Source organism: Spea bombifrons, chromosome 3 (assembly GCF_027358695.1).
Source record: "Spea bombifrons isolate aSpeBom1 chromosome 3, aSpeBom1.2.pri, whole genome shotgun sequence".
Taxonomy (NCBI): domain Eukaryota; kingdom Metazoa; phylum Chordata; class Amphibia; order Anura; family Pelobatidae; genus Spea; species Spea bombifrons.
The window spans coordinates 114,158,675-114,186,267 of NC_071089.1; the positions used below are offsets into that span (position 1 = coordinate 114,158,675).

At 40.2% G+C, this 27,593-nt stretch overlaps 1 protein-coding gene across 1 annotated transcript in view; it reads right to left on the reverse strand.

The window, feature by feature from the left end:
* Positions 1 to 22,190: 22,190 nt before the first annotated feature.
* The window catches only part of CD2AP (CD2 associated protein), a 33,363-nt gene continuing 27,960 nt past the window's right edge, over positions 22,191 to 27,593 (reverse strand). Inside the window, exons 14-18 of the mRNA XM_053461295.1 lie at positions 26,257 to 26,375; positions 24,749 to 24,835; positions 24,229 to 24,509; positions 23,943 to 24,006; positions 22,191 to 23,089 (exon numbers count right to left, since the gene is read on the reverse strand). Of these exons, the coding sequence (XP_053317270.1) occupies positions 23,048 to 23,089; positions 23,943 to 24,006; positions 24,229 to 24,509; positions 24,749 to 24,835; positions 26,257 to 26,375 (593 nt within the window). The 3' untranslated portion in view covers positions 22,191 to 23,047. The remainder of the gene's footprint in view (positions 23,090 to 23,942; positions 24,007 to 24,228; positions 24,510 to 24,748; positions 24,836 to 26,256; positions 26,376 to 27,593) is intronic.

Consider the following 27,593-nt stretch of genomic DNA (forward strand, 5'->3'; position numbering starts at 1 on the left):
CAGGACAGGACTGGCGATAACAGGCAATATTTACACTGCCCTTACACACACCAGCCCATAAACACACATCTAATTCTCACTACTATATCAGAGCTGAAATTCCTGCTTGAAAACAGGTGATCTAATTCAGAATATCCTTACCCCGTGACAAGCCATCCTTAGTAGAATGATTTGGTTGCAAGCATTAGGGAGTCTTTGCAATGGGATAATAAAATGGTTAATTTTGAGTTAATTTTATTGTATTGTGTGCATTCTTTTACTGCATAGAAAATGAAAAATACATCAAACCATGAAACTGGACAATGTTTAAATGTAATTATTTAATATAGTACTAGTCGGTAGCCACTTACTCGGACATTTCTCCGTGTTCCAAGATGCAAACTCTTTTTCTAGGGAATTTGCCTTCACGATACATTAAAGAATTTGGGGGAAAATGTAGAATGATTGTCCACATGAATTAACAAAAACTGCAAATGCTCCTAGCACTCACTCGAGTCTTGTTAAGAATACATGGAGATCTTTCACCATATCATCAAATCTGACCTCTAGCTTTGGAATGTGTTAGCATTCATCGGGATGCCCTGGCAAATGTTCAAAGATTATTCTAATTATTACTGATTATCTCTAAAAGGCACTTTATTAAAAATGTATGGGTTTTTTTTTTAAGGACGAGGCTATAATTCATGAATTTCATACTTAAGAATATTTCTATAGAATGGGAATGTATCTACAAAAGGAATTATAAGAAAATCTTACATTTATTTAGTATAAAAGCCTGGAAAATAATACTCGAGATAAATACTTACGGATGTATAAAAAATAATAAATAATAATAAATAATAAATAATAATAAAGTAAATAAAAATAAATTAATGAAATATATTGGATGGAAATCTAAGGTTCATTTTAAGTTTTATCCGTTTATTCTACTATCCTTTACCGTTTATTTCATTTGTTTCATTAAATGCATGGCACATTGGTGGATAACAGAAATCATATTATTATTTACTGACATTATTATTTACTGACATTATTTTAGGCAACGTGTATTTTATTTTACATTTATATATGTTTAATATGGTTAAATTTGTTATAAAGCTCCGTGGAGCCAGAACTCATCCAGCTGCTTCGGTCTAGAAATATAAATAATATGCGACATATGGTTTTCTATTTGAAAGGACGCCACAAAAATGGATATTGCTGTATTGGTCATGGAGAAGATCATCCAAAGAAGTTGTGTAAAATGGCAAAGAGCAGAGTCTTCTTCTTCTTGCCTTATGGCGTATTAATGTTACAATTTTGTATATTGTTCATTTTAATGTTGGTGTTAATTTTTACTCTCCACTATCACACCTCAATATTTCAGGTGTCCAAAGAAGACACTGAGGGCCGGACTGAGGACGACGAGGCAGTCTGGATCGGCTGGTGTTGGATGGTGAGACGCGAAGCAGCGAGAGATGGTCACAGAAGGGGTCAAGGCAGGGATGCCCGCTTTACCTGAATCTCAGAAGAAATTCTGGAAATCATGGAAAATCATAAGATGTAGATTTACATAGAATTTCAAGAACAGCCCCGGAGGGAAAGAAATTGGACGGAGGGGCCACATGAATTTAGTGCGGACGAGGTACCCATGGTCAGGCCTGTTGAAGGGGTTAAGGCATGACTAAGCAGAAATTTTGGCACTGAAAGTGTTAAGTTGGTGGCACGTGCAGGGCCAGAAGGGAGGGAATAATTACCCTCCCTGGGGGGTATATAAGGAAGGGTCGTGGCCTATAGGGGCAACCATTTTAAAGAAAATTTTCCTGCCCGTCCTTCCCCTGATTTTGGCATTTTGCCGGGTTTTTAAGCTGGTACGGTGCAGGAGTTAACCATCTAGGTATGGTTACTTGTGGTGCACAGAGGTGTAAGTGCAGGACACTCCGGGGGCATGCGCCTCTGTGAATCGTAAGGTCATGTGACTGCCGCGCTACGGGACGCTGGCAGTTTCAGCAGGGATACAGGTGGACACGCCCATACCAGCAGGTTATTAATTTGGTTATTAATTTGGTTATTAAGTGGTTATTAAAATGGTTACAATTGGTTATGTTATTGATTTATATTGTGTCAAATTGGTTGTGGTAATAATATTTGACACTTTGTAACATTGTAACATGTTAATAAAGGTTGAGTGTCGCGGTGCTGAAGTTATTTTAAGTCCGCACCGCGGACAAATAATTCCATATCTGACATTTAATAAAGTTTTAAAATAAAGAAGTGTCTCTTGTTTTATTTGTAAAGAGGTACCGAAACTGGACGCTACTACATTCAAGACCAAAGAGATTTCATGACATCTGAAGAAAGGAATCCCGCTGTCTTCACAGCTTATGTGACTCTTCAAACGTTAGTGCGCTAAAAAGGTGATAAAAATGTCCTTGGAGGACAACAATAATTTCACCCTCTAATGTGCTAAGCTGACTTATCATTTTATTATTTCCTCTGATGGTTCAATCACATAAAAACATGTTTGAAGAAGCTTTTTCGGTTTCCATGGGAACAACCTCCTCTGTGTCACATGACATGTGTTCCCAGCTAAAATAATGAAGGAGGCAGAACTTTTAATGGTTAAACAATTATGTTCGGGCATGGTGTGTGTGTTTAGAGATTAAAATATTATCTATCTCCCTCTATATATAAAACATTTATTAGAACCAACCATATGTGTGTTGACCTTCTATTTGCAATGTAACCCTTCTATTTGCATTACCTCCTCTGCTGCTCATGGGTTGCCTAGCAACCACCAGGACATCTAATGGTTCCTCTCATCCCCCTTTTGCTGCTTGGGCATGTGAGCTGAGTTTTTGGGGAGCAGGCTGTGGGCAGTGAGAAGAGAACGCTTGAATAGAACGTGGAATAACGTTCCCCGCAGGAGCGGGCTGTGTGATTAGGCCACAGGAACACAGAAACGCACTTTAAAAATGTTTGTGAGCACCCATTCCTCCAATCGGGGGAGAGGGTGTGTGTGTGGAGGCTCTGCCTTTTTGTAGAAGTACCTGGAAAACGGAGCTGATACCGGGGAAAAGCAGATGAAGAAAGAAGACAGAAGAACAAGAAGAGGAAAGAGAAAAAGCGGAGCTGCAGAAAAGGAGATGGGGACACGAAAGTGGTTGAAGAGACGTTACAGAGTCTATCTCTATATCCTCCTGTAGTGCAGACAGGAGCATCCTACCCAAGCATACTTAAGTACTTGTAATCTGTAATTAAAGGGCTAGCGCTTCCATAAGGGCCCCAACATGTGCACCACCGATTTCTACAGGTTATTAGAGGAGGGTGAAGGCTGCTGGAATCACATGAAGATGTATATTTTGATATTGTTTAGAGGTAAAATGTTATGGATTATACCACAATGGCACCTCCAATAAACACCTCCAGCACTTCTACCTGTGGGACACTCCATATCCAGCAGCCAAGACTAGCTTAGCCTGATGTCCAAGGACCAAGGTCTTGACGTGGCTCCAAATTTTATTTTCTACAGTTTTTCTGTTGGGGGAGAGCAGTTTGAATAGTTAGCTATAAATTAACAAAAAGTAAGTAAAACAAAAGAAAGCACTAATTGGTGAAAAATGCACCTGATAAGTTACCTACATCGTGAAATTCTTGCTCGTTTCCCACAAATCACACAGATGTTATACAACAAATTCTACCGATCTATATTTACAATTCCTCTGCGAGGGGCCTGCGCATGCTGTACATCCTATCAACCCATGCTGGGGAGTAAGAACAACGGGAGGGATGCTTCATTAAATCTTATATGCTTGTCTGACCTATTGATTATTCCGTTCCACGATCGTACATTTATTGATTAGGTCACCCCCTTTTCAAAGATGTTTTTCTCTAGTTAGAAACGTCGTGCAAGACAAGTATTTTATTTATTTAATCAAATTAAATTTGTTTCAAGGAAGTCCAAAATAGGCTGGTTCTTTTGTATTAAATCGTACACGATGATTTAACAGAATTTAGTTGTTTATACAAAGTATACAGTTATTACAATTGAAATATTGGTCATTGGAAGGCTTTAGTAGTCATATTAAAAGTCAAATGTTCTGTGGTTAGAGGTCTGACCCAGTTCTGGTTCCCATGCCGCCCACTCTGCAGCCGCCATCTTTACAGCTGAACACCTTATGATGTCATATGCTTGCGCTCCACTTATTAAGAATGGCCAGTGTCTGGAAACAATGCAGAAAGCTGAGAACACGCAATCAAAGTAGTTAAATACCAATTATCCCGTTGACTGCTTGAAAAAATGACATAAGAGAGAGGGTGATAGATTTGTATCTCAGATGACTTATTCTCTGGTGTCTTGCTGTCCTTAATCAGCCATCACCATCAGCCAATCACCAGAGATGGGGAGAAGTTATGTTAGGTGATATGGAGGGGGGTGATTGTGGTGAAATATGGAGTGATAATGGTAGGGGGTGGAAATAATGGTGGAGGGGAACATATTGATGATGGTAGGGCATATGAATATGGTAGGGAATAACGACGGGAGGGTTGTAATGAATTCTGATGTGGGCGGTATGATGATGGTCAGGAACAGCTCAACACCTTACACATACATACACACTCAGCCACTCTAACACCATACGCTTACACATACATACACACTCAGCCACTCTAACACCATACGCTTACACATACGTACACACTCAGTCACTCTAACACCATACACTTACACATACATACATACACGTCCATTCTAACACCATACACTTACACATACATACACACACATCCATTCTAACACCATACACTTACACATACATACATACATACACGTCCATTCTAACACCATACACTTACACATACATACACACTCAGCCACTCTAACACCATACGCTTACACATACATACACACTCAGCCACTCTAACACCATACGCTTACACATACATACACACTCAGCCACTCTAACACCATACACTTACACATACATACATACACGTCCATTCTAACACCATTCACTTACTATAACAATCAATATTGTTGGTATCATTTTGTTAGATTTGTAAGATTACATTAAGAAGGTGTGGCGATATCCACATGTATTTTTGAGGGGTCTCAGGGTGAGCCATTTCTGAAAGTTCCCAGCTTTTATCATGGGTAGGTGAGTACTTGTGCGTAGGTAGGTGAGTAAAATTAACAATTTAAAGATAATTTAAGATTAAGTATTGTGTAAGTATTACTTACATACTTAATGTTTCCTTACAAAAAATATTGTGAAGGTTAGTAGATATTCCCCTTTAAGTATGGGCATCAGTGAACAATGAAAGATGTATCATCCTTGAACTATGTTCCCTGAAGGCCTATAATGACTAGACATCAGTGCTCTAAAATAGCAACTTTTTTATTGCTGGCTTTAAAAAAAAATCTGAACCAGGATGGAGAATTATGTCTGCTTCCCAATAAATGCCTTTATGTTCAGCGCAGAGAACCCCTACAGGGATAGGGGTCAATGATACAACAGAATGCCATAGCCAAGAGCCTTTCACGTATGCACTTAACATACTTTGTGAACTTTTTAAATATCCACACAAATAAGGCAGCTAAAGCAGTTATGCTGCAGTTTGTTGCATGCTTGACCCTAATATTTCTCAATGTTTATAATGGTTTTTTTTCCTTTCAGAACCTAAAATTTCTATACAAACCATTTGCCAAGACAAAAAAATAAATATATCTAAACGTGTCCTTGAAATGATGTAAAATCATTAAACGCTGACCTATTCTCCCAACGAATGTGTTCTGTCAAGGTTGAAAAATCTCCCATATTGAATACATTAATAGATTCCATGAAAGAATACGGGGAATTGGTAATGGAATCTTTTTGTGATTTTCCAAACAAACTAATCTATGGAAATCAATAGCCGCTAATACGCGTAACAAAAGAAGGTTAAAAAAAAATGAAACTACTAATGCATGTCACTCGACCAGACCGGCCCCTATAGCGTATTTTCATCAAACACATTACCTACATAGTCAAAAAACTGGAGAGTCGTCCATCTGGCGAAACGTCAATATGACCGCTTCAACTGATACAATTTGTCTTTGCTTTCTTACCTTGTATAACTATAGGGTTGTATATCACACCTCATGTTACGGGATATTCAATATGTTTTTGTTGATATTCTTCTCTTTCAGCGAAGTATGGTTTGTGTTTTAATGTTTTATGATTATTTGCTTAATAAAATAAATAAAAAAAAAGAATTCTAAAAAAAATGCTAATAATTATATCAGATTTGCCATTTGGATATTTTATTGGGCTAAAAACAATTTGGATGAATTTTTTGTTTCCTTTTTGGCCCATCGTTTTTCAGGCAAGGATTTTCATTCCCTGCCCATTTGGTTTGCTAAACCAACATTCACTCTCACGCTCTCATTCTTGTTCACGCTCGCTCACATGCTCTCTAAATGTTTCCCTACCTTCTCTGCCTCTGCTTCTGCCGATCACTTCCGCATTTTCTTGGACATCTTCTTCTTCTATCTTAACCCTTCTCTTCTTTGTTCATCCTTCAAAACTTAAATTTCTTTCTTTACCCGCATCTCTACGGACACAACCCGGCAACTTCCGTCAAAACGGCAGCGCTGCAGTGACGTCCTCCCCGATGTCCTCAGGGGAACAGAGGGCAATATGGTGACTCTGCGTTGACGTCATCTCCCCGATCCTCCAATCGGAGGAGAGAACGTCACTGCAAGCGCCACCATATTGCCCTCACGTGAACTGAGGGCAATATGGTGGCGCTTACAGTGACGTCCTCTGGCACGATTGGAGGATCTGGGGGGACATCACAGCAGCGCCTACATTTTGGCGGAAGTTGCCAGGTTATGTTCGCGGAGATGCGGATGAAGAAAGAAAGTTATGGATTGAAGATTGAAGAGAGAAGAGAAGGGTGAAGGGAGAAGATAAATATGTGGAAGATGCGAAGTGGTCGGCAGAGAAGATAGGGAAACATTTAGAGTGTGTGTGTGAGAGAGAGTGAACTAGAATGAGAGTGTGAGTGAATGTGGACCCATGAATGTCAGATGAAAATTTGAAAGCAATGCATTTTTAAGAAGATTATTTCAAAATGTTGCCATGTATAACGTTTTAGCTATTATTTTGCTGTTCATTTTCAGTTAAAGTTCCAATAACTGCAGATCATAATAGCCTTTAGTAGTGGAAAGCCATGTTTGCAGACAAACAAAGTATTGTAACTTGTATCATAAGACCTATCATTGAGCTGCTCATCTAAATCATTCCCCTCGTAAACAGAAAGTTAATTATTCTAATCACATTATCTGGTGGGGGGCCGCAACGAGCCATTTGTCTAAAGTAACATGACACAGTTGATTTCATTTTTTATAAGTTAAGACTTATGTAAAATTGTTAAACTGCTGAAAAATAGCTGAAAGGATTTTCCCCCCATTTAATCAATATTTTAGTACTTTTTAGAACATGAAATAAACTGTTAATTTAATTGGATTTAAGTGGAAAATTTCAAATCAAAGCTAGTATTATGAATACAGTTAATCTAGAAAGCAGAAGCAGACAAAATCACCATAAATATCCTGCTAATTCCCACACTCCGTTTATAATCGATGGTTAATCACGTGGATTAAAATAAATGCTTTTTCTAAAAAAACAAAATGGCGAGTTACCCCCCCCAAAAATGAAAACCTCAGGGTATTTTTTCTGTTATATATAAATATATAAAATATATATATTTACTTTCTTTTTATAATGTGAAAATAAAACCCAAATGATCTTCATAATAGGAATTCTAAAACAATGTTAATTCGCAGTACATTTTTAAATATACAAAATCACCGCTTTATCAGACAAATTATATAATGATGGAAGGGAATATTGTGTGATGCCATATTTTCTGATTTAAAGGGACGGTTTAGTCTCCTATGCAGCAATAAAGTGATCTAAATTGAACATAACAGGCCATTACTCTTATTACGACGGTGTCAAAGTGTACATTAAGGACATTAAAGAGTGGGATCTACCGAATGCCTTGCCCCGGAACACAGACTTTTCTGATCTAAGAGGAACTCATGTAACAGGGTTCTAGATCGCATACAAACTTAGACTTTGGAACCACTAATACATCTAAAATATTTAGAGACTGTAATTAAGTCTGCAGTGAGTGTCTCGTGATTGTGTTTAACTGTCTCTGCCTTGTTTTTTGTTCCCACGTTTTGGCCCTGCTCACATGAGCTTACAATCCATATCCATTTAAACACAGAGGGCCCCTGGAGCTCAGAAGGAATGTGTGTGGAGACTCAAGCCACTTGGCACTCAGACAAGGAACCCTCGCGTAGGAATGAATTTTATATGTAATTGGTAGAGATTTTCCCAGCAAAGTTTATATATACATGACCGGGAATTCCCCAGGGTTGGCTGCTTGTGGCACGCAGGGCAGGCCTTTGGGGTGTGTGAGCTGTGCAGCCGCACGGGGCGCCATGGCAGCGGGGGCGACAGGCGGCCATCCCACCACCAAGGCCAGGGCCGCGCCGAGGCAGCAGGGAGCGGAGGACAGGCACCGAGCGGTCATTCATGAAAAAGTCCACCACAGGACTTCAGCAGGGTAAGTGAACTACAAAGGGGAGGGGAGGTACATTGTGAGAAGGGGAGAAAGGGGGTAGATGGTGAGAAGGGGGGGAGGGGTAGCTCTGGGAAATGATCTCACTTCCCGGTACTCAGACTCAGCAAGGCTGAAAAATCTTAAGATATTATGCATTTTATAAAAAATTTCTACAAAGAGTAAGGAGAACAACTCAACGGAGAACGAGAGCGTCTCAAGTTTTGGCACGCTTGTGCCGCCATTACAGAGGAAAAATCTCCATCAACAAATCAGTCTGATCTTGTCCACACGAGCATCCCAGAACGAAAATGTGAGCCAAATGTTCTCTGCACAAGGGAACCAACCACCCCAGACGTGTGTTCTGGCCTTCATAGGGGCTCCTCAGTAGGATGCAGCAGGCGCCATAATTCTCTGCATACATGGGCGTGAACGCCAGTTCTTCAGGTTAGCAGATCAATATCCCACTCTCCTTAATACATCACGTTAACGACTTACATAGACCCTAAACGTCGTCTGGCGGGGTTATAAGTCATGCCTGATTTGTTTTTGAACGTTCCGTTTTACCCATTTTGTTAATCGTTATCCTCAATTTCATCCTGAAGTCATACGTAGGCTTCCAGCTCTTAAACCATCTAATGTTATAGGGCCAGCCCCAGGTCACTGAGTACAGAAGCCGTCCTGTGCTTGCTGACGGGCACATGAGACGGTTTCCCATTTAAAACACTGGGGGGATTGTATCAGTGATGAAATGATTTGCCTGCGGACTGACATTTCTATGTGGTTAATTACATATATCCTTAACATATACATTGCTGTCTCTATACTAAATGTTTTTCTATTTCCTTAGCGATTATAACAATTGACCTACATTACCCAAATCAGGAGAGATGTTTCCGTAAAGGATGTTTTTTTATCGTTTACGTACAGTCCTTACATTTCTCTGCAGTGTATAGATTACTATAAAACACCCAACATATTCACTTAATAATTTATATAGAATTGTAGCACACAGAGCAATAATAACTTACAGTCAAGATTAAGATATGCTATCCACTTATAATATGTCTAATTGTTATGTTATACATTACTTGTCATGTCCTGCTTACCCATTGTTTGTGATTGATGTGTCCACAGGTTATTGGACTCATCAATCCCAGCCATAACTATCAATGAAACCATCCTCCATTTTTTTGGCTACCCTCTTTATGGGGGAAAAGGGGAGCCACTCCAAGGATGCCTTAGTGGTCTATAGCAGCTTTGTCCCTTGGGTGTGCTCGACAACTATATATACTTATGCTAAAAGTTGGAAACGGGTTTAAGGATGGGAAATTGGAAGAAAAGGGAAAGTGAGTGAGAGAGAGGGTACAGAAGTGGCATGCGTGTGAAGGTTTAAAGGAATAAAGGAAAGGAGTAATGGGTTAAAGAAAGGAGAATGAGATGAAAATGGTTGAGGTAAGTGGACTACCTGAGCAGAATATGGGGTTAAGAGGGTAAAGAGTTAATATGGTAGGGGGAAATGCCTAAAACAGAAAAGTAAATATGGCCACAATGGTCCCTTTTTATCTAACTCCTCCAGGCCAGTTTATGACCCGCATAAGACATTCTAAACTATTTTGGCTTTCTGCCCAGAACCCTAGCGAGACCATGGGTTAAAGTTGAGAAACAAAGTGTTGGGTGCCTTTAGTTACAAACTACCATAATGCCGTGTTTATTTCATCACAAGTGATTTATCGTCACGTTATTAAATCACTCGTACCCAAATATGCCATGAAACAGGTTTTAAGGTGGACTTGGGCAAGAGAAACTACCCTCCGGATTTAGCCAGTAGACTTCATTCAATAAAGTATTCCATGAAACATACCCGGGTAACAGAAAATACATTCTGGGGTTTAGCCTGTAGACTACCGGGCCAAAGACGACCCAACGTAACCTGTCAAGAGGTCTAAGTGGGTCAACTGACACCTTATCCCACTTCACGCCGGCCATCAATGTCATTACCAGCATCTCGATCCAGAAGACAATAAATGAGCAATTGTTTAAGAAGTGAATAATAAGAAAAGGTGATTATAGTGGAGAATAACCTCCATTTCTGAGTCTGTTTCCATGTGATAAGAATTTATTATATATATATATATATATATTAATATTTGATTGCATTGAATAGATGATGAGATGTCCCCCCCCCCAAGTATTTCGACTTGTTACCGGCATATTAAATACCTTTTGCATGGCACCAGAAGGCAGAAAGAGCTTCTTCCCGTTAAGTCCCGCTATGACCGCTTCTACCGATTACCTTAAGGATATTAGATCATTTTGTGTTAATTAAAGTCAAGGTATGGATGTCAGCAAAATTAATTCAGCCGAAGCAGCTTAAATCTCTACTTGCAGCCACCCGTGGGAAAATATTGTAAATATTTCACAAATTATGGTGGCCAATGAAAATATAAAACGAGGCAAATTTTAACATGACTAAATAATGAATTCCGGGCAGGATTTGAGCCTTCAGGAACCACAGTGATCGCTGCCTTATGTCATATCTCACCGATGTGATTCTATAAATTAAGATGTATAAATTTGCTCATATTAAATCAATTGGCGTTCCTATTTTGAATTCCTTTTGGGAACAAAAAAAGAAAAATAAACATATTCGCTGTTAACACGGGTATGACCATTTTAAAACATGTATTAATTAAAGAACCCAGCTGCCTGTGGGCAGAGGAACAGAACCTCCGTCCTTTTGAGGGCACTCAAGTTTTGACGCATATACTCGGCCATACGTGCAACACACTTTATGTCCTCGCTATAGACCTCTAGACATTATTTATTTATTTAACTTATTTAATAAAATCTCATTTCTGTTCTTCCTGGGACATTAACAGTTAATATAGAATGACGCATTTATTTTTCTCAGCCTTAAAGAAAATGTTGCTCTTCCCGGCACTTAGCGGTGTCACTGAAATCACCGGTCCATTTACACTTGAATTTTCTGATTCAGTGGGCAAAAAGCTTCAGACAACTAATACTGATTGCGGACGCATTAAATTGACCCCGAAGCTTTTTTTTTTTTTTTTCCCTCCTTAATTAATATCTCACCGCTGACAGGCTGTCTCGTGTTGTTAATCGGAAATGTGAATGCAGAATCCTTAGTGACCTTTAGAAAATTCCAATATAGGAAGTTATCCGGCGTACGCTGGTAGAATATTTCAGGACCGGGAATGATGGCGGTAAAACGCGGCGCGTCTCAAGGACAAAGTCACCGAAAGATATTAAAGGTTAATTAAATAATAGCATTAAACTGGAGAGGATGAGTAACAGATGAGGCAAAACCATCATAAATGATCCGATATATTATTTTTTATTTTTTTATTTTTTTTTTAATTTTTTTTTATGTTTTCTTTGGTTTGTACATATTTTATTTTTTTAAATTTTTTTATATATTTATTTTTATTTTTTATGCATATTATATTATATTATTTTTTAATAATCGGTCAAGTAGAAGTCTTGACAATCATTTTATTTCAGATTTTTTTTTTTAATTTTAATTCAAATTTAAATTCAAGAAGATTAAAAATATTCTCGTATTTACTTTAAGCTCCGTCTAATACTTTATAGAACGTAGAATAATTTAATGTCACTTAATCCGCAGTATTTATTGATAGCGCTCAGTCAGCGTTAAGGCGGGCAGTCCGTACCTTCATACATCTGTCTATTTTCTTCCCAAACCCTTTTCTTCGTGTACCCCACGCACCCGACCATGTTCCCAGCTTCATGCGATGGCTTAACAATGGAGGGGTGGAAGCGGAACTCAAGATCACTCGGTTTCTATTGTCCGGTATAAGTATGTACATCGCCAAGGCCGCCGTGTAAATTGTGTCATTTCAAATGTAGATTCGTAGGTGTAAATGGTTAAAAGCTGCTATCTTATTTCTTATCGTTAAAATGTTCATTCTGTGCCTCCTAAACAAATGCGTTTCTGCTACTTCGTAAGTTGAAAGACGAGGATGTGTCCTTGGTTGATGATTTCTCTGCGGCTAAAACAAAATAAGACTGAATATAAAAATATATTAAAATTTAAAGAAATATATATATATGTGTACACATTATATATTCTTATATATTATGTCATGATATATAAACATACACTCACTGGCCACTGTATTAGGTACACCTGTTCAATTGCTTGTTAACACAAATAGCTAATCAGCCAATCACATGGCAGCAGCTCCATGCATTTATGGATGTAGACGCGTTCAAGTCACCTTGCTGAAGATCAAACCGAGCATCAGAATGGGGAAGAAAGGGGATTTCAGTGACTTTGAACGTGGCATGGTGGCTGGGTTAAGTATTTCAGACATGAAACTGCTGATCTACTGGGATTTTCACCCAAACTGTCTTCTAGGGTTTACAGAGAATGGTCTGAAAAAGAGAAAATATCCAGTGAGCGGCAGCTGTGTGACGAAAAGGCCTGGTTGAGGTCAGAGAAGAATGGGCAGACAACCCATTGTCTCAACAGTAACTCAAATAACCACTCGTTACACCCAAGGTATGCAGAATCCCATCTCTGAACGCACAACATGTCCAACCTTGAAGCAGATGGACTACAGCAGAAGACCCCACCGGGTGCCGGAGAAAATTCATTTGGATTTCCTTGTGAATACTTATTTTCAGTATGTGATTTCAATTAACATTGTATATTGAATTCATTCAGGAACGGTACAAATTATAAACAAACTGTTTCTGCACAATTTAGTTGAGAAGATAAAAATGAAAAAAATGATCCACACTGTCCCAATTACCCTCAGACTCTTTGCCAGAATATGAAGAAACAAGAAATAAGATTCTGCATGGAACGGGGAAATCCCAACCAGTATAGAGACGGTCATGCGCGGGCAAGGGAACATTTCGAGCCAAAGCCCAAGGATTATAATCGAAGACCTTTTGGGTAGAAACGTTGTCACAGTCTAATAGAGAGTCACATTGAGTCTGCAGCGCTGAAAAGTCTTGTTTATACATATTGTCGCTCTGCCTTTTTTTCATACTTCCGTCACCCTGTGAATCAAGTGAAGAGAAGGTCCTCTGGTGACAACCCAGGATGAGGTCCTTGTGTCCCTGGAAGGTTGAAGAGGGCTTCATCAGAATTTGGACCAACAGGTCCTTTGGCCTGGTTCCTTAGTAATCCCCAGGAGAGACGTGTTTAACTTGGAAGCCGCCCCAGACCTGCCCCAGGAAAGTGCCAGATCAACACATATCCCTATGGAAGAGGCTTATTATGTGAACCCGTGACATCAGGAGGCAGCCATAAAGTAACCAAGCATGGTTTCTCTGCGTTTGGTTTATAGTCATACACGGGCAATGGAGCAAAGCTGGTTTTATTCACTAAAACATCTAGGAGTCACTGGTCCAGTTGGGTTTATTACTTGTCAGGAGAGTTTGTAGGAGAGCTGTGGTTTCAACTCTTTGACCTCATTTTACTTTATGAAGGTCTAACCTCAGGGAGCTTCTCCTGAAGGAAACGTTTGACTGGCCCTGTGGAATGAATAGTTAAATCAGTGACATTTCTTCAATCTCCTCACTCATTGAGTTATACATTATACACGGCCAGCTCAGCCCTTCATAATGAATAGTGAAGCGAAGGAGCCTAAACCACAACTCTTCTTCAAACTCTCCTGACGACTGTCCCCTGAAAGAATGAACCCTCTAGAGCTAATAAGTTAATAAATAAGCTAAAAGTGCAATGAGTTGATAACCAGGCAGTTATACGACCAAATAGGTGATGTCATACTTATCATGCTATGATGTCACAAGCTGTCATGTAGCAATCTTTAGCTCCTATTGTGCAAACTGGAAAGCAGAGTTACAGAACGGAATGTTGCCTATAATACAAAATATATCAATAATCAAAGTTATTTTAATCTACAAGCATTATTTTTTTTTTTTTTACAGCTGACACAAGAGAAGAAAATCAGATAGAAAAAAAAAAGTGTGAAAAGGGTTTTTGTGGAAGCGGTAGCACAAATTGCATCCATTTTCACCTTTCAGGGCATTTTACAACTTCCTACAAATTCACAGATGTGAAATCAGCTTTTAACACGCTACACCGACAATCTGCGATGGGCCAAAAGTGCGCTTTCACCGCGTGTGGGCTGCAGTTTTTTTTATTTCAGTATAAATATCTTCACTGAACGCTCTGCACTAATATTTAGGTTTTCTTCAAGCCGAGGACTGGGCAACAATCAGCCCAGCAGGGGCAAGCCCATCTACGTGGCACAAAGATTTAAAAAAAATAAAATAATGAAAAATAAAATTACTAATTTGTTACAAAAAAGTAGTTTTGTTCAAAAAATATTATTATATTATTAATATTATTATAACATTTATATATATATTAAATATTATATGTTATGTCAAAATAGATAAAAGCAGCACCAAAAGGCGTTTATTCACTAAAAGGAGAGTCTGCTGGAGTTCACCTCCTTGACTTCACCATTAGATCATAAAGGATCAACCCCAGTGAGCTTCGGCTGCTGGAAGAGCTTGGCCAGCCCTGTATAATGTATAGTTACATCAGAAAGATTTCCTTACGCATTAAATTATACATTATACAGGGCCACGCCAGCCCTTTACGCTGGAGAAACCTGCCAGTGTTTTTCACTCTCCCAAAACGCCAAGTTATTTGGTTGGCTTAGGAGAAATCTAAAAGAAAAAAAGAAAAAGTTCTACATGCTTTATAACGGAACGCTCTAAACTAACAAATGGAATATCAAATAAGGAGAACCTCATCCAACAGATAGAACACGGGGGGGGGGCAAAAGGAGAAAATGGATGATTTATGTAGAAATCAGTGGCAATCAGCAGAGTTATGTTTGAAAGCGCGGAGTTAATAATAAGGAAGGCTTTACTGAGCCATTGAGGAAGATTCATCACGGCTCCAGGTAGAGCAGCTCGCGGTTGTTCCCGTCATTCATCTTTTTAGTGCGATTAAATTAATTTATTAAAACTATAAAATAACTAAAACATTTAGGTTTTGCTTTAACAGTAACATTATTGGCAAGATACAAAATTGGCATCGTGGGTCAGGGGAGAAGGGCCTGGTCCCGCAAGCTTACAGTCTATTGAGAGGTTGAGGGAGAAGGAGACGGAAGGAGAGGGACTGGCTGGGTTACGGTGAAGGTGGTTTGAAGAAGTCATTATGGTGGAGGTCCTAAAGGTGGGCAGGACGGAGGGTTTCTTTTCAGTATATAGGTTAAGGTTCAACTTACTTATACAACATATACAATCACTGGACGGACATAGCAAGAAGGATAGAGTGTACGATTCTCTGAACAGGTGGGCTTTTAGTGAGCATTTAAGGCTAGAGCATTACGTTACATCAGATTTATAGTCACCCTGCGGATTATCTAGTGTTACTGCAATACAGGGATGGAGAAAATCAACATCAACATTAAAATTGACAATACACAATAAGAAAAACACATATTAAGACATACTAGTAAAGAAGGAGAATTATTTATTGTCATTACTATTTATTATGTGTATTATTTTCTTATTATTTCTCATTACGTTCCCAATTGCTTTACATGCGGCCAATTTATTCCTGCTCCCCAAGACACCAGCCTTTCCCTTCTTCATGTCATCCTTTCCTTCCATTCTCTCAGTCTTGTGTGTCTGTAAAACAGTCTGAATCCCATCACGCTCAGCCACACAACAGTAAAGAGACTGGTAGTGCTTCCCACACTAAGCCTGAATAAGAGTTTAATCATTAAAGGGATGCTCCGGCCATCACATGCACAGAAAGTGCTCCCATTAACTCCAATAGGAGCACTTTCCTGCAACTTCAAGCAGCCAATCAGTGACAAGAATTGCCCATGCTATAAAGTACTAAAGGAGGATTAAGGGTAATTACAGAGTACTTTAATATGCATTCTATAGTGGGGCTGTCGGGGACCTTAAACTGTCCTTTTAAGGCCAATGGTGACATTTACTAAATTTACAAATGCAACAGGTGCTAAAAAAAAAAAAGTAACAATTTAGTTAGAAATGATCTTCTTCTACTGAAATCTGTTTTGGCTCCCAAAGCTCAAAGATGCAACGGCGACAAATAACCATTAAAAGAAGACACTCGGTCTCCGACCGCAAGGCTGCGGCTTTACAGACAACTGAAAAGGGGCTCCGAACAGCGTGGGGGTCCAAGATATGTCCTGCTTGCCCACTGGACATAAGCATTAACATCCTTGACCTAAGGCAGAGGAGCAGGCAATTAAATTTCAGGTCTATGGCAAAATAATTCAGATACACCTGAGAATTCAGGAATCTGTCACTCCTCCCTCAAAACGTTACATAGACGTCCGTGGCCCCTATACATCTGTGCAGGGGCCACACACGCTGGCATAAACTCTATAGGACTCTTACGGAGGGAACATGGGTAATCTGGTCACATTGGAAACCCTTCCTGTCGGACATGAAATGAATCGACCACACGCTGCCCCCTCTGGCCATGCGTGGTATTGCAAATTAAAGGAAGTGCTGCCGCCATCTTGCCTCTAGGTCTATAACATTAAAGCAGCACAAAATAACTGTGGGGCATATTAGAGCCTGCAGGGGATTTCTCCGTCAAGCGGTGTATTTTAATTAAGATCTACTTCTTAGTTTATTATTTAGAGGATGTAACATCCGCCATCTTTGAAATGTTCTCCTTGGGGTTGGGGATTAGGATAATGCGTTTGCTCCAGAATATACGTGATCTTTTTTTGTGATCAGACGGATGTAATTGATTAGGAAATCAGAGCTTTCCGTCCGTGGGGTTATTGGATTAAAGCCTAAAACCGACGGCTATTGATCCCGGCGAATAGAAATGCCCGTCACGCGCGACAAGGTCTCCGAGAAATCTCTCCCTTAAAATACGTTCATAAAATGTTAAAAGAAAATGTTAATAAAAAAATTACTAAAAATTCAATTTCTTTATGGTCCTCCTAAAGTCAAGAAAGAAGATTTTTTTTAACCCTAATTCCTAGATAATAATAAAAATTATTTGGGGTACTATATGCTGTTTAAAGGAATTTTTATTAATCAATAAAAGGGCTTTCAATTATAAAAACATTCAATTTGACGGCATCTAGTCACACGTTTTTCCTGCTGTAAAGACTCAGACCTTAATCAGTCGTCGGTCTCATCTTAGATTCAGGACCCGTATGTGTATCCCATGCATGTTTAAATCCCCCTCACTGTATTAACCTCTACCACCTCTGCTGGGAGGCTGTTTCACTTACCTACCATCTTTTACGAATCACGTATATTATTACTTATATTATTCTAGGTGTATTATTCTAGGTAGCCCACTAGAATGATTACGGCCAGTTTGCTCATAGGTGGGGTGAATAATAATCTATATTTTTTTCTATATATTATTTAAATGCTTTGTAATTATTCCCAATCTTCATTTTTTCACCAGAAAACAAAAAATCTTGTTTTTTTATATTAATATACAAATTAACTGTCGTTTTCTGTTGTGCTGCGCAGTTCTAGAAGCTCCCGGGGTTTATATCCCAAAACCTGAGAATGGGCGTGGCGCGACATTCCACGTGACTTTGTCTATGTTATTTGGGAAGGAATTATGATGTCACCGGGGAACCCCTTTCATGGAACGTCCCAGCGCTTCCCATTTTTCTGCATTTATAACGCTAAATAATCTGCAGAAAACACCAATAAACGGAACATTTTTAGTAAAGACATTGGTGAAGAAAGCTGCCAGGATATAAGTCCATTGGTTGGGACTGATCTGGAAAATGCGGGGCTGTTGGCAGCTAGGAAATCAGTAATTTGTGGTAATGTTGCAGAGGACCTGTACAGCTTCAAACATCGGGTACTAAAAGTTTAGATGCCGTCTGCTATAAATGGGCCGTTAGAGTACAGGAAGCTGGTTAGAACTTCCTGTTTTGGTTGGGAGAAGGATTCGAAGCGCTCTGCACTGAGGGATCATGGGAAATGTGTATGAACTGCCCCGATCATGCATTCCTAAATAACTGAACGATAATAATAATGACACGGGTGCTTTTAGTGCTGGATTCAATCGTGGTCATCTCAATGTGACCGCCCTGCGGGGTGGCAGCCCTTCTTCCTCACATTGTACACAGGAAGTTGTAACGGGGCAGAAATGTGTGTATCGCACGCTATAAATGGGTGATAGTGCTATCCAGGGGTGCGTGCGTAACCCTAAAAATAATTTGCTGCCCAAGCAGCCTGCTTCCAAACACAACTACAAAAAATAAAGTAATAATAACCCACTGAGATCCCTGTCGCGCTCCATCTTTCATATAACTTTATAAAAGGAAGATGGGGGGTCATACCCGGCTCTCATGCACAATGATACTTGCAGACACCGCTAAAGTAAACCTGAAGGGCGGCCGGCCCTTTTGGCCCTTTAGGGATCACGTTAAACCAGTTAAAGGGACAGACACTCCAGCCATCATAGGTACAAATGGCGCCCCTTTTAATGGGAGTGCATTACCTGCCACTGATTGGCTGCTCAAGCGAGAATTTGTTGGATGAATGAAGGGTTAGTCCTCTATTACATTTATTAGTATAGCACCAGCACAGTCTGTAGCGCTGTTACAATCAGCTGAATAATTTAAAGTCACACACAAGAAGAAACTGGTACAAAAGGAGACGGGGGCGCTGCTCTTGGGAGCTTACAATCTAGTCGGTGGTGGAGGGGGAGGTGAAGCAGTAGGAGACGAAGGCTTGGATGGGGATGAGTTGGTGGGGTCCGGATGATCTGTAGAGGTTGATGGCTGAGAGTGTTGGGAGGAAATGTTATACGCTTCTTGAAAAGTGGGTTTTCAGAGAGAAAGTCTGACAGAACGGAGGGAACTCCACAGAAGGGGTGCAGCACGGAACATACGTTCTTCCTTCGTGGGGTAAACATTCTGTAACTTTTTGGAATAAAAGTATCCTCGGAAAAACATGAAAATGATGAAGCATTTTTAAGACCTCGCTAAGCATTCAGGTCACTGGTGGTCATGAGTCGGTCCCATGAGAAACATCAATCTTTTTAGTTTTGTTCCATTGACAGCCTCGGCCCCTCTCATTAAATAACATGCATTTATTATATATATATATAAAGATATTTTAAAGCTCTAGAGCAGAGATATAATTTATGATGTTGTTAGTTTTTAATATATGTATTTTAAGGAATGCTGCGGAAAGTGTTGGCGCTATATGAATAAAAGATAATTTTACAACGCATTCCAAAAAGTTTTTTTAAATTAAAAACATACATTCATCCAATTAATAACTGACTCAGGAATATATAACATTAAACATATTGAACGGTGTTATTAAACCCCTGCGCCGCGGGGAGGTTATTGGGGGACTCGACATGGAAGAACCTGGATTTAGATACCGTTCTGAAGAATACCAGGAGTGCAAATTCCAATCACCGCCCTGCTTGAATTAATCGAATTCTGGTTTACATGAAAATCAGCGCCGTTTTATCACACGCATCGACCGGCGGAGGCAAATCAAGCCAAACCTGTCATTTGACTCAACTGGTAAATTGGTACAGATGCTTTATTTCCCGACCGCTAACAATTGAGCGCACTATTTAATATCAAAACATCACGCTGTGTCACATGCCAAAGAAAAACTGCTTGAATTGCTAATGAAATCACATACGAATTACGTTCCGCATTCAAATGCAATAACCGCTTGGGGTATAGAACACAAGGGCGCTTTTCATAGAATAGCCGTATAATACGGAGCTCTAGTGTTTATCTGAACTGGATCCGTCATGAAAATAGGTGGTCGGAAGGAATGACTTCCCGAGACTTAAGCCTGAATGGATTTAATATGAATGGGTTCCTGAATGAGAGGGATGAATGGGCTCCTGAATGAGAGGGATGAATGGGCACCTGAATGAGAGGGATGAATGGGCTCCTGAATGAGAGGGATGAATGGGCACCTGAATGAGAGGGATGAATGGGCTCCATCTCTTCCCCTGGCTCTTGAGTGTGGTGTTCATGGAGCTGTTGGGTATATCCTCGAAGAACGCGGACCTTTCAGGATATTAACGCGTTTCGCGGCTCACGGCTTCATTAGAAGAAGATCGCTGTGAATAGACGTATCCAATTCTATCTGCTGCTTTCTGCCGGATTCTATTATTTAGGATATCACCATCAATGCAATAAACTAAGGGTGCGATAAGATCTTGCGAGCGACTCCAGCACTCGGGACTTTCCGTGTATAACGGCACTATTTTTTTATTTTATTAGAACTTTTTCCCCAAACGCTTTAAGCCCCAGTGCTGTTTGAAAGGCTCCCTTATCACACTATATCTGATATTTATTTTGTATCTGATTACTACACTAAACTATGATGGTTTTAGTTTTTTTTTTAAATATTTCAGTGATTCTGCACCACTCTGAATGTATATTTGTTAAAAACAAGCTGTGTCGGACCAAATTAAGTCCTAGATGTATCATTTTTTTTTTTTATATTTTATTAATTGCATAAAAGGGGGTAAAATTTGATACTGATGCACATACAGCCTAAAAAATCCCCCCTTTTACTTCTTAAAAAGGCATAAGAATAGAATTTAACGACAAATAAGACCCATTTCTCCCTGATGCAGAGATATTTATGCATATCCTTTGCATGTTTGAATTCCCTCAATGTATAAGCCCCTACCCTCCTCTGCTGGGAGGCTGTTCCATTTATCTACCACCTTCTCAGTAGAGTAAAACTTCCTTATATTGCATCTAAACCTCTGACCCTCTATTGCCAATGAGTAGGTCTGGAACTTTTTGGGGTTCCATCTCTAAGCCATGAAAACAAAAATCAAGGCACCAAAGTGAAAATTCAATCATTTTATTAACTGTTCAGAAAGCATGCAATATTTTACAGCACCTGTAAACAGTAAATTGAATGCACTGGTTTAAGGGGCTCCTGTAGGATTTGGAATGTTTTGTATAAATCATTTAAGACAACATGAAAGAGACATTAGTGTAATATTCTTTATGGCTACAAATACCCATAGCAGCTTATAAAGGATTCATTTTGCTAAATCATCTCATTGCACTTTATCAATTTTATTGCTACAAGATACAAGGCCATTACATTTTGGTGTATTTTTCCTTTTCGGATGAAAGAGATTGTCGTGCCTCCCTCCGTGCGAGCGTGCATGCAGATACCTGTTCAAAAGGACAGGGATTAGCTAATGTTTTCCAGTTCTAGCTCTTTCATTTACGAGATGCACCTTTTATCCCATAGGTAATCTTGGAATTAAGAGGCTCAGTTCCTGAAAAGGATTTAATTCAAGCAGTCGAGAGCTTCTGTCGAGATAATGGTAAAAAATATATATATTTCAGATTACAGTATTTCCTTATAAATCGCGGACGTTGCGTATCTGCTCCAACACTGAAGGCGATCTCAGAAACTGTCACTTAAATGCACAGGTAACAATATACATATTTAACAGCAAGGGAATCCATCGCTTGGCCAATACGGAGCGGGAAATCAACGTAATATTGTATAATAATAAAATTATATATATATATATATATATAATTATATTATTAATATATATATATATATATATTTGAACTGTATTGTTGCAGATTATTTTGAAATATAAAAATAGGAGAAATGCTATTAGGAGAAAAATTACAGGAGCAGACAGGAATGATACTTCTATATACTTATAAAGAGTCTACAGAATTATCCAGTGTTTAAGTGCAATCGAGGCCCAAAGCCAGAAGCGCATCTAACGCGGATCCCTTGTAAATTTTTTTAGTGCAAGTGACCTGATTTCTCATATACATATATAAAAAAAATACTAAACATTGTTACTATTGTGCATAGGTGATTCGCTTCCTACATACAGTATGAACACATAGGTACTATCCGATAGAAATCTAAATATACACAGATCGGTTATTAATACTCTGACTGCAGACAGGCACAACAGTGTGTGGTCCTGGGGAGGGAAATAAAGGGTAAAAATATACAAAAAAAATATAATATATATATCATTGTCGTAATCGCTTTCCGAGAGCAGGAAAAGTCGAAGCTACCGTTACAAGAAGGCTATTTTGTCCCCCCTCCCCACCCCCACCTATATTACAGATTTGTAAAGATATATCACCGTATTCTGAGCATTAAACATATTTAAAAATGACGTAAAGTACTTGATAAAAGTCTAATACAGAATTCCCTCTCTTTACACATAAGTTCAGTAGTATTTTTAAGCAAACCGACAAAAAGGTCCGCTATTCCAGCACAGTGAGAAGTAAGGCCGCTTTATCTTATTGGCAAAAAAAAAAAGGAAATAAAATTATATATAAAAGTTTGTTTGTTTGTTTTTTATATAAGAAAAATGCCAGTAAGTGTTGAACCAGCTTCCATCGCGGTGTGAGGTTCCGATGTCCAGATCGGATTATTACAGGAAGGCGATGTTTCATGTCAGATGGATGGCCTTCTTCAGCCGGTCAATCTCACCCTGAGTGAATAAACAACACATTATTTTTCACGTGCAGACAGAAGAAGTAAAAAGCAGCATCAGCCAAGATCTCCCAAATCCTAAAGTCAAGTCCCACCTTGGTAAAAATGCTTAACTAATGAAACATTGTTTTATGTCTTATGTACCACGTGACTAATCACTAGATAAGAATCAAGAAATCAAGTAAAAAAAATAAAAGAAATACTAAATTTGGTTATTTAAAAAAGTATATGTTAATAATAATAAATTATATATATATATGACATTATCACATGACATTATATAGCATTCACGTTATCCAACGGTGCTACTTTGTACAATTATAGCGTGGTTGAAAGATCACAGCCGGCTCCATTATTTTTCAGCGTTGCTTTATTTTTTATGATTTTAATTATTTACTAAATTATCACATATTCATTAATCAATTAATACATTTAGTGACTTATTAAGCCAGTAATCGTCACGTGTTTTTACTACCCAGATGCATAACCTTACATTTATCACCATTGTATCTAAATGGAAATAGAGGATAACTATGCTGGCGTCATATAAAGGAAAGCAACTAGTTGCCTAATCGTATACAGACATTACTAACACCCTCGTAACTTAAAATGCCATTCCCCAAAAAGACTGCGGGTAATCAACATCTAGATATTATTCCTTCTGGTCGCCTGGCCATATGATCTCTTCTGACACGCGTTTCACCCTGTGTGTGGTCCCGACGAGTGCGTTAAGTTGGGTATGATATTAAAGCTAAGTTCAATATGTACAGGGTATTCATGCTTTCTCCCATCATGTTGCATCCACCTCTCCAGTAGAGGGCGCTGTGTGTAAAAAAAAAAGAAACGCTCACCTCCAGGCTGGTACGCAACAATTTCTCCTCCTCCAGGTCTTTCTTTATCTTATCCAGCTCTTTCCTTCAATGAGAAGAATTAGACATAATTAAACATATTACACATAAACAGTGCATTATACAAAAGAGATCACTAAAGCTGCCGCATTCTCCTTATCAGCAAAATCTTAGAAACCTCAACCAGCTATACATTGCTGCCGCTTTCCTCCGATCCTGACACGTTGCTCATTAAACGTTAAAAAGACAGCCAAAGCCCGGCGACCAATCTCAAGAGAAGTCACGTTACCGGTGTTCCTTCCGGAGCGCGTCCACGATAGTGAGGAGTTCGCAGATCTGGGATTTCAGTTCCTCCACTTCGTTCTTTTTACCGTCGGTTACATCCGCTTTCCCTCTAACGTCCGCAGCAGCCGGGCTCAGGGGACTGGAGAACTTGGCAAGAGAAGACGTCGGGGTGGTGACGGAAGGCGAGAAAACAGAAGGCGCTGTGACGGAAGGCGAGAGAACGGAAGTGGCAGCGACGGAAGGCGTGGGAGTGAATACAGGTGGAGTCGAGATGGAAACAGGTGGCTGGAAGTTTAAGAACAAAAACAGCGTTTTCAGGCAAACAAACACAAAGTTTTTTCATACATTGACACAAAAACATAAAAGCTTCTATAGTTCCAACATGAGCTATTCAAGCAAACAAAAGGCTTGCAGACATTTTATTGACTCCTCGCTCTCTCCAAGGAGCTCACGATGGGGCTTGAGACATAAGCTCAGAAAATACATGCGCATCTAGAAGCGAGCTTTAATAGATCAAGACGTACCTTCTTAACTTCAGGGGTCTTCACTTTGGCACTTTCATCCTCCTCCTCTTTAGCAACCTTTACGATTTCGGCTGAATCTTTAGCGTCCTGCAAAACATCATTATTGGACATCAATAGTCTTTGATGAACGGTGATGCATCTGAACGGCTGAAAGCATCGCTTCTCGGAGCCACGTGCAGAGCGTTAAACTATATCGGCAACAACGGGGGCAAATACCTGGGGTGTTGGAACGCTCCGCTGCCCGAAGGTTCTCCTAGGGGCAGGAGGACAGGATTTCTTACGTTACAAACAGCAGGCAGACGTGTCGCAAGTCAAGGACCCAGAGGCCCAAGAGGACTCGCGTCCCCCTCGGGAGAGGTCCAAGAGGGCTCGCGTCCCCCTCGGGAGAGGTCCAAGAGGGCTCGCGTCCCCCTCGGACCCTTGGTGCTAGACACCGCTACTGTCACATTTGTAACACTTTAGCCAAGAAAGGAATAAAACGAGGCACATTTGCAATTACTGGAGGAAGGCGAGTGACTGTATGCAAAACAGATAAAATGTCAAACATGACATCGTGTCAGATGGGGAGCGAAGGACGAAAACCCTTTAACAATCGCCGTCATCGGCTTAGACCCCGTAATACAGGGCATTACTGAAATTACTAAATATCTCGTTTTTCACTGGAAGGAATAATCAATACGAATGTCAGAATTCTGAATACTCCGTTATTTTGGGTGACGGGTCCACATTTTTCTCCACTTCTCCGCGTGACGGAGGAATAATCTCCTGGAATCGTAATCCATGTTTCCCAATCTTAGTCCATACGTTTTACCTTCGGAGAAAGGGGTCTATGCGACGATCACCGCGCTTTATGGTGAATACGAAGGGGAGAGGTAACTCACGTAATTATTCCTGCCCATTAAGTTATCTCTCACCTATTGTTAAGTCGTTGATTGATATTGATTGGTTCAGGCAGCCTTTTGTGGGTGGAGGGGGGGGATGGGAGAGGACTTTGGGAATGGAAATCGATTAGGTGACGCCGGCTCTGCCATCGGGAAACAAATCTCGGCTCCCATACGGTTAACATTTATTCTAAATATCGCCTAAACAATGACACAAATCAGCGATAAAAAGGCCAAGCCGTGGGTCGTTTTAATGAACGCATTTGGTTATTCTTATAGCGACCGTCACCAAACATAAAACACTACGGGCGAGTCCTTAAGACGTTTACAATATAACATGCGCGGCTCTTAAACATGACGGGTCCTGGAATTATTTTCACGGGAAGACGGCCAAAATCTCTCAGCAAATAATTCCAAGATTGCCGTACGATGAATTAAAACATATAGGTGTACAGCGCTACGGAATTTGGCGGCGACATATAAAACAAATAATAAATAAATCAAAGGTGAGGCTATTATCTCCGTCAGCAGGGTAATTAGCCAGTAAATGTTGTTCTATTGCCGCCTCCGTGAAGGTGATTATAAGGTCACACAGAAAGCTCAGACACTGAAAAGCTCATTACTTACAGGGGGAGGGCAGCCGTTAAACCGGCCGGGCAATCGCTTTCCGGGCATCTTTGGTCTGCTTGCGGTCGGGTGCGATAAGTTCTCTGAGGTAGGCAGCACATCATCAAAACTCAGCGGATCTAAAGGAAAAAAGAAACCATCGCCATTTATTCCACGCACTCGCGGCATGGATTACGGCTTAAATACAGCAGGTGGTTATGTATGGGGGGGGGACCACAATTCCGGCACCTTTTCCATGGTTGCCATGATGAAGACCACGTCATACGCTTTGCGCGGCCAATCAGTATAACGAGTAGAATAAGTACGCTAACGGAGTATATGTGATTTATCTTCAGCGAGCGCTGCATATACACCGACAGATCATTCCAATACACCCGCTCCCCTTCCATCCCCTTCCATCCATTACCATGTCGAGTCCCCCAGACCATTATTAGACCAATTATCCCTTGGCCGGCCGGCCAGCCCTTTTACTGCATCGGCTTTCCCTCTCTCCCCGATCAATCTACTTGATTGGCGTCTTTTCCCTAATTATATTCGGCCCCCGGCCGCAGCCTTCTCATTACACCATCGCCAGTCATTGTCCAAGCTGCTTTACGGACTTCAACGTAGAACTGCCTTCATCTCAACCCTATGTTAATAACAAAATCCCGCAGAATACCCCCCTTTCGTCTCTTTCCCAGCTCCTCGGCTTACACAGGGTACGTTTAGCTCCTGCCACCACTGCGGCCCCGTATACTCACCGGCGGTCAGCTCAGCCACCGGATCACGCAAGAAGCTCTAGTGAGAACCCCCGCTACCATCTTCAGAAGGTTCCTCAGTAGGTGTGATGGCACCGACGGGTGGCCTCCAGCACCCAACAGCGGCACAAATATGGGACGGGGGGGGGGGGCGGTGTGCTGCAGCTTCTCCTTAAAGTACTTTAATATACATTATTTGTTGGTGAGGTTGCATGAGACACTAGACACTTGCTCCCAAAGAATGCCATTAACCACTCCAATTAAAGTTTGCGTTCGTAGCTCTTTTAATCTTTTTTGTATAAATTGGGGTAATTGTTCAAAATCGTTCTCAAAGTACCCTACAGAGAGGAAAAAAGGAGTGCAGTTTTGAGTGGAAACGACGGCTCAATCGATCTTCGGCGGCAGCCCCTGTACTCGGCAGTGACTTCCACCAGGTCTGGGGTCGCAGCCACGAGTTGAAGCCGTCTCCTTATACTTCTCGGGGTGATTTATACAGTAAATGCGTCTGCTATTTGTGCTCTAAGCTGTATTGATTTGCCTTGTTGATTGAAGAGCGGGGCAGAGCGCAGCCTGTGAACCTGAATTCAGTACATTAAAGGC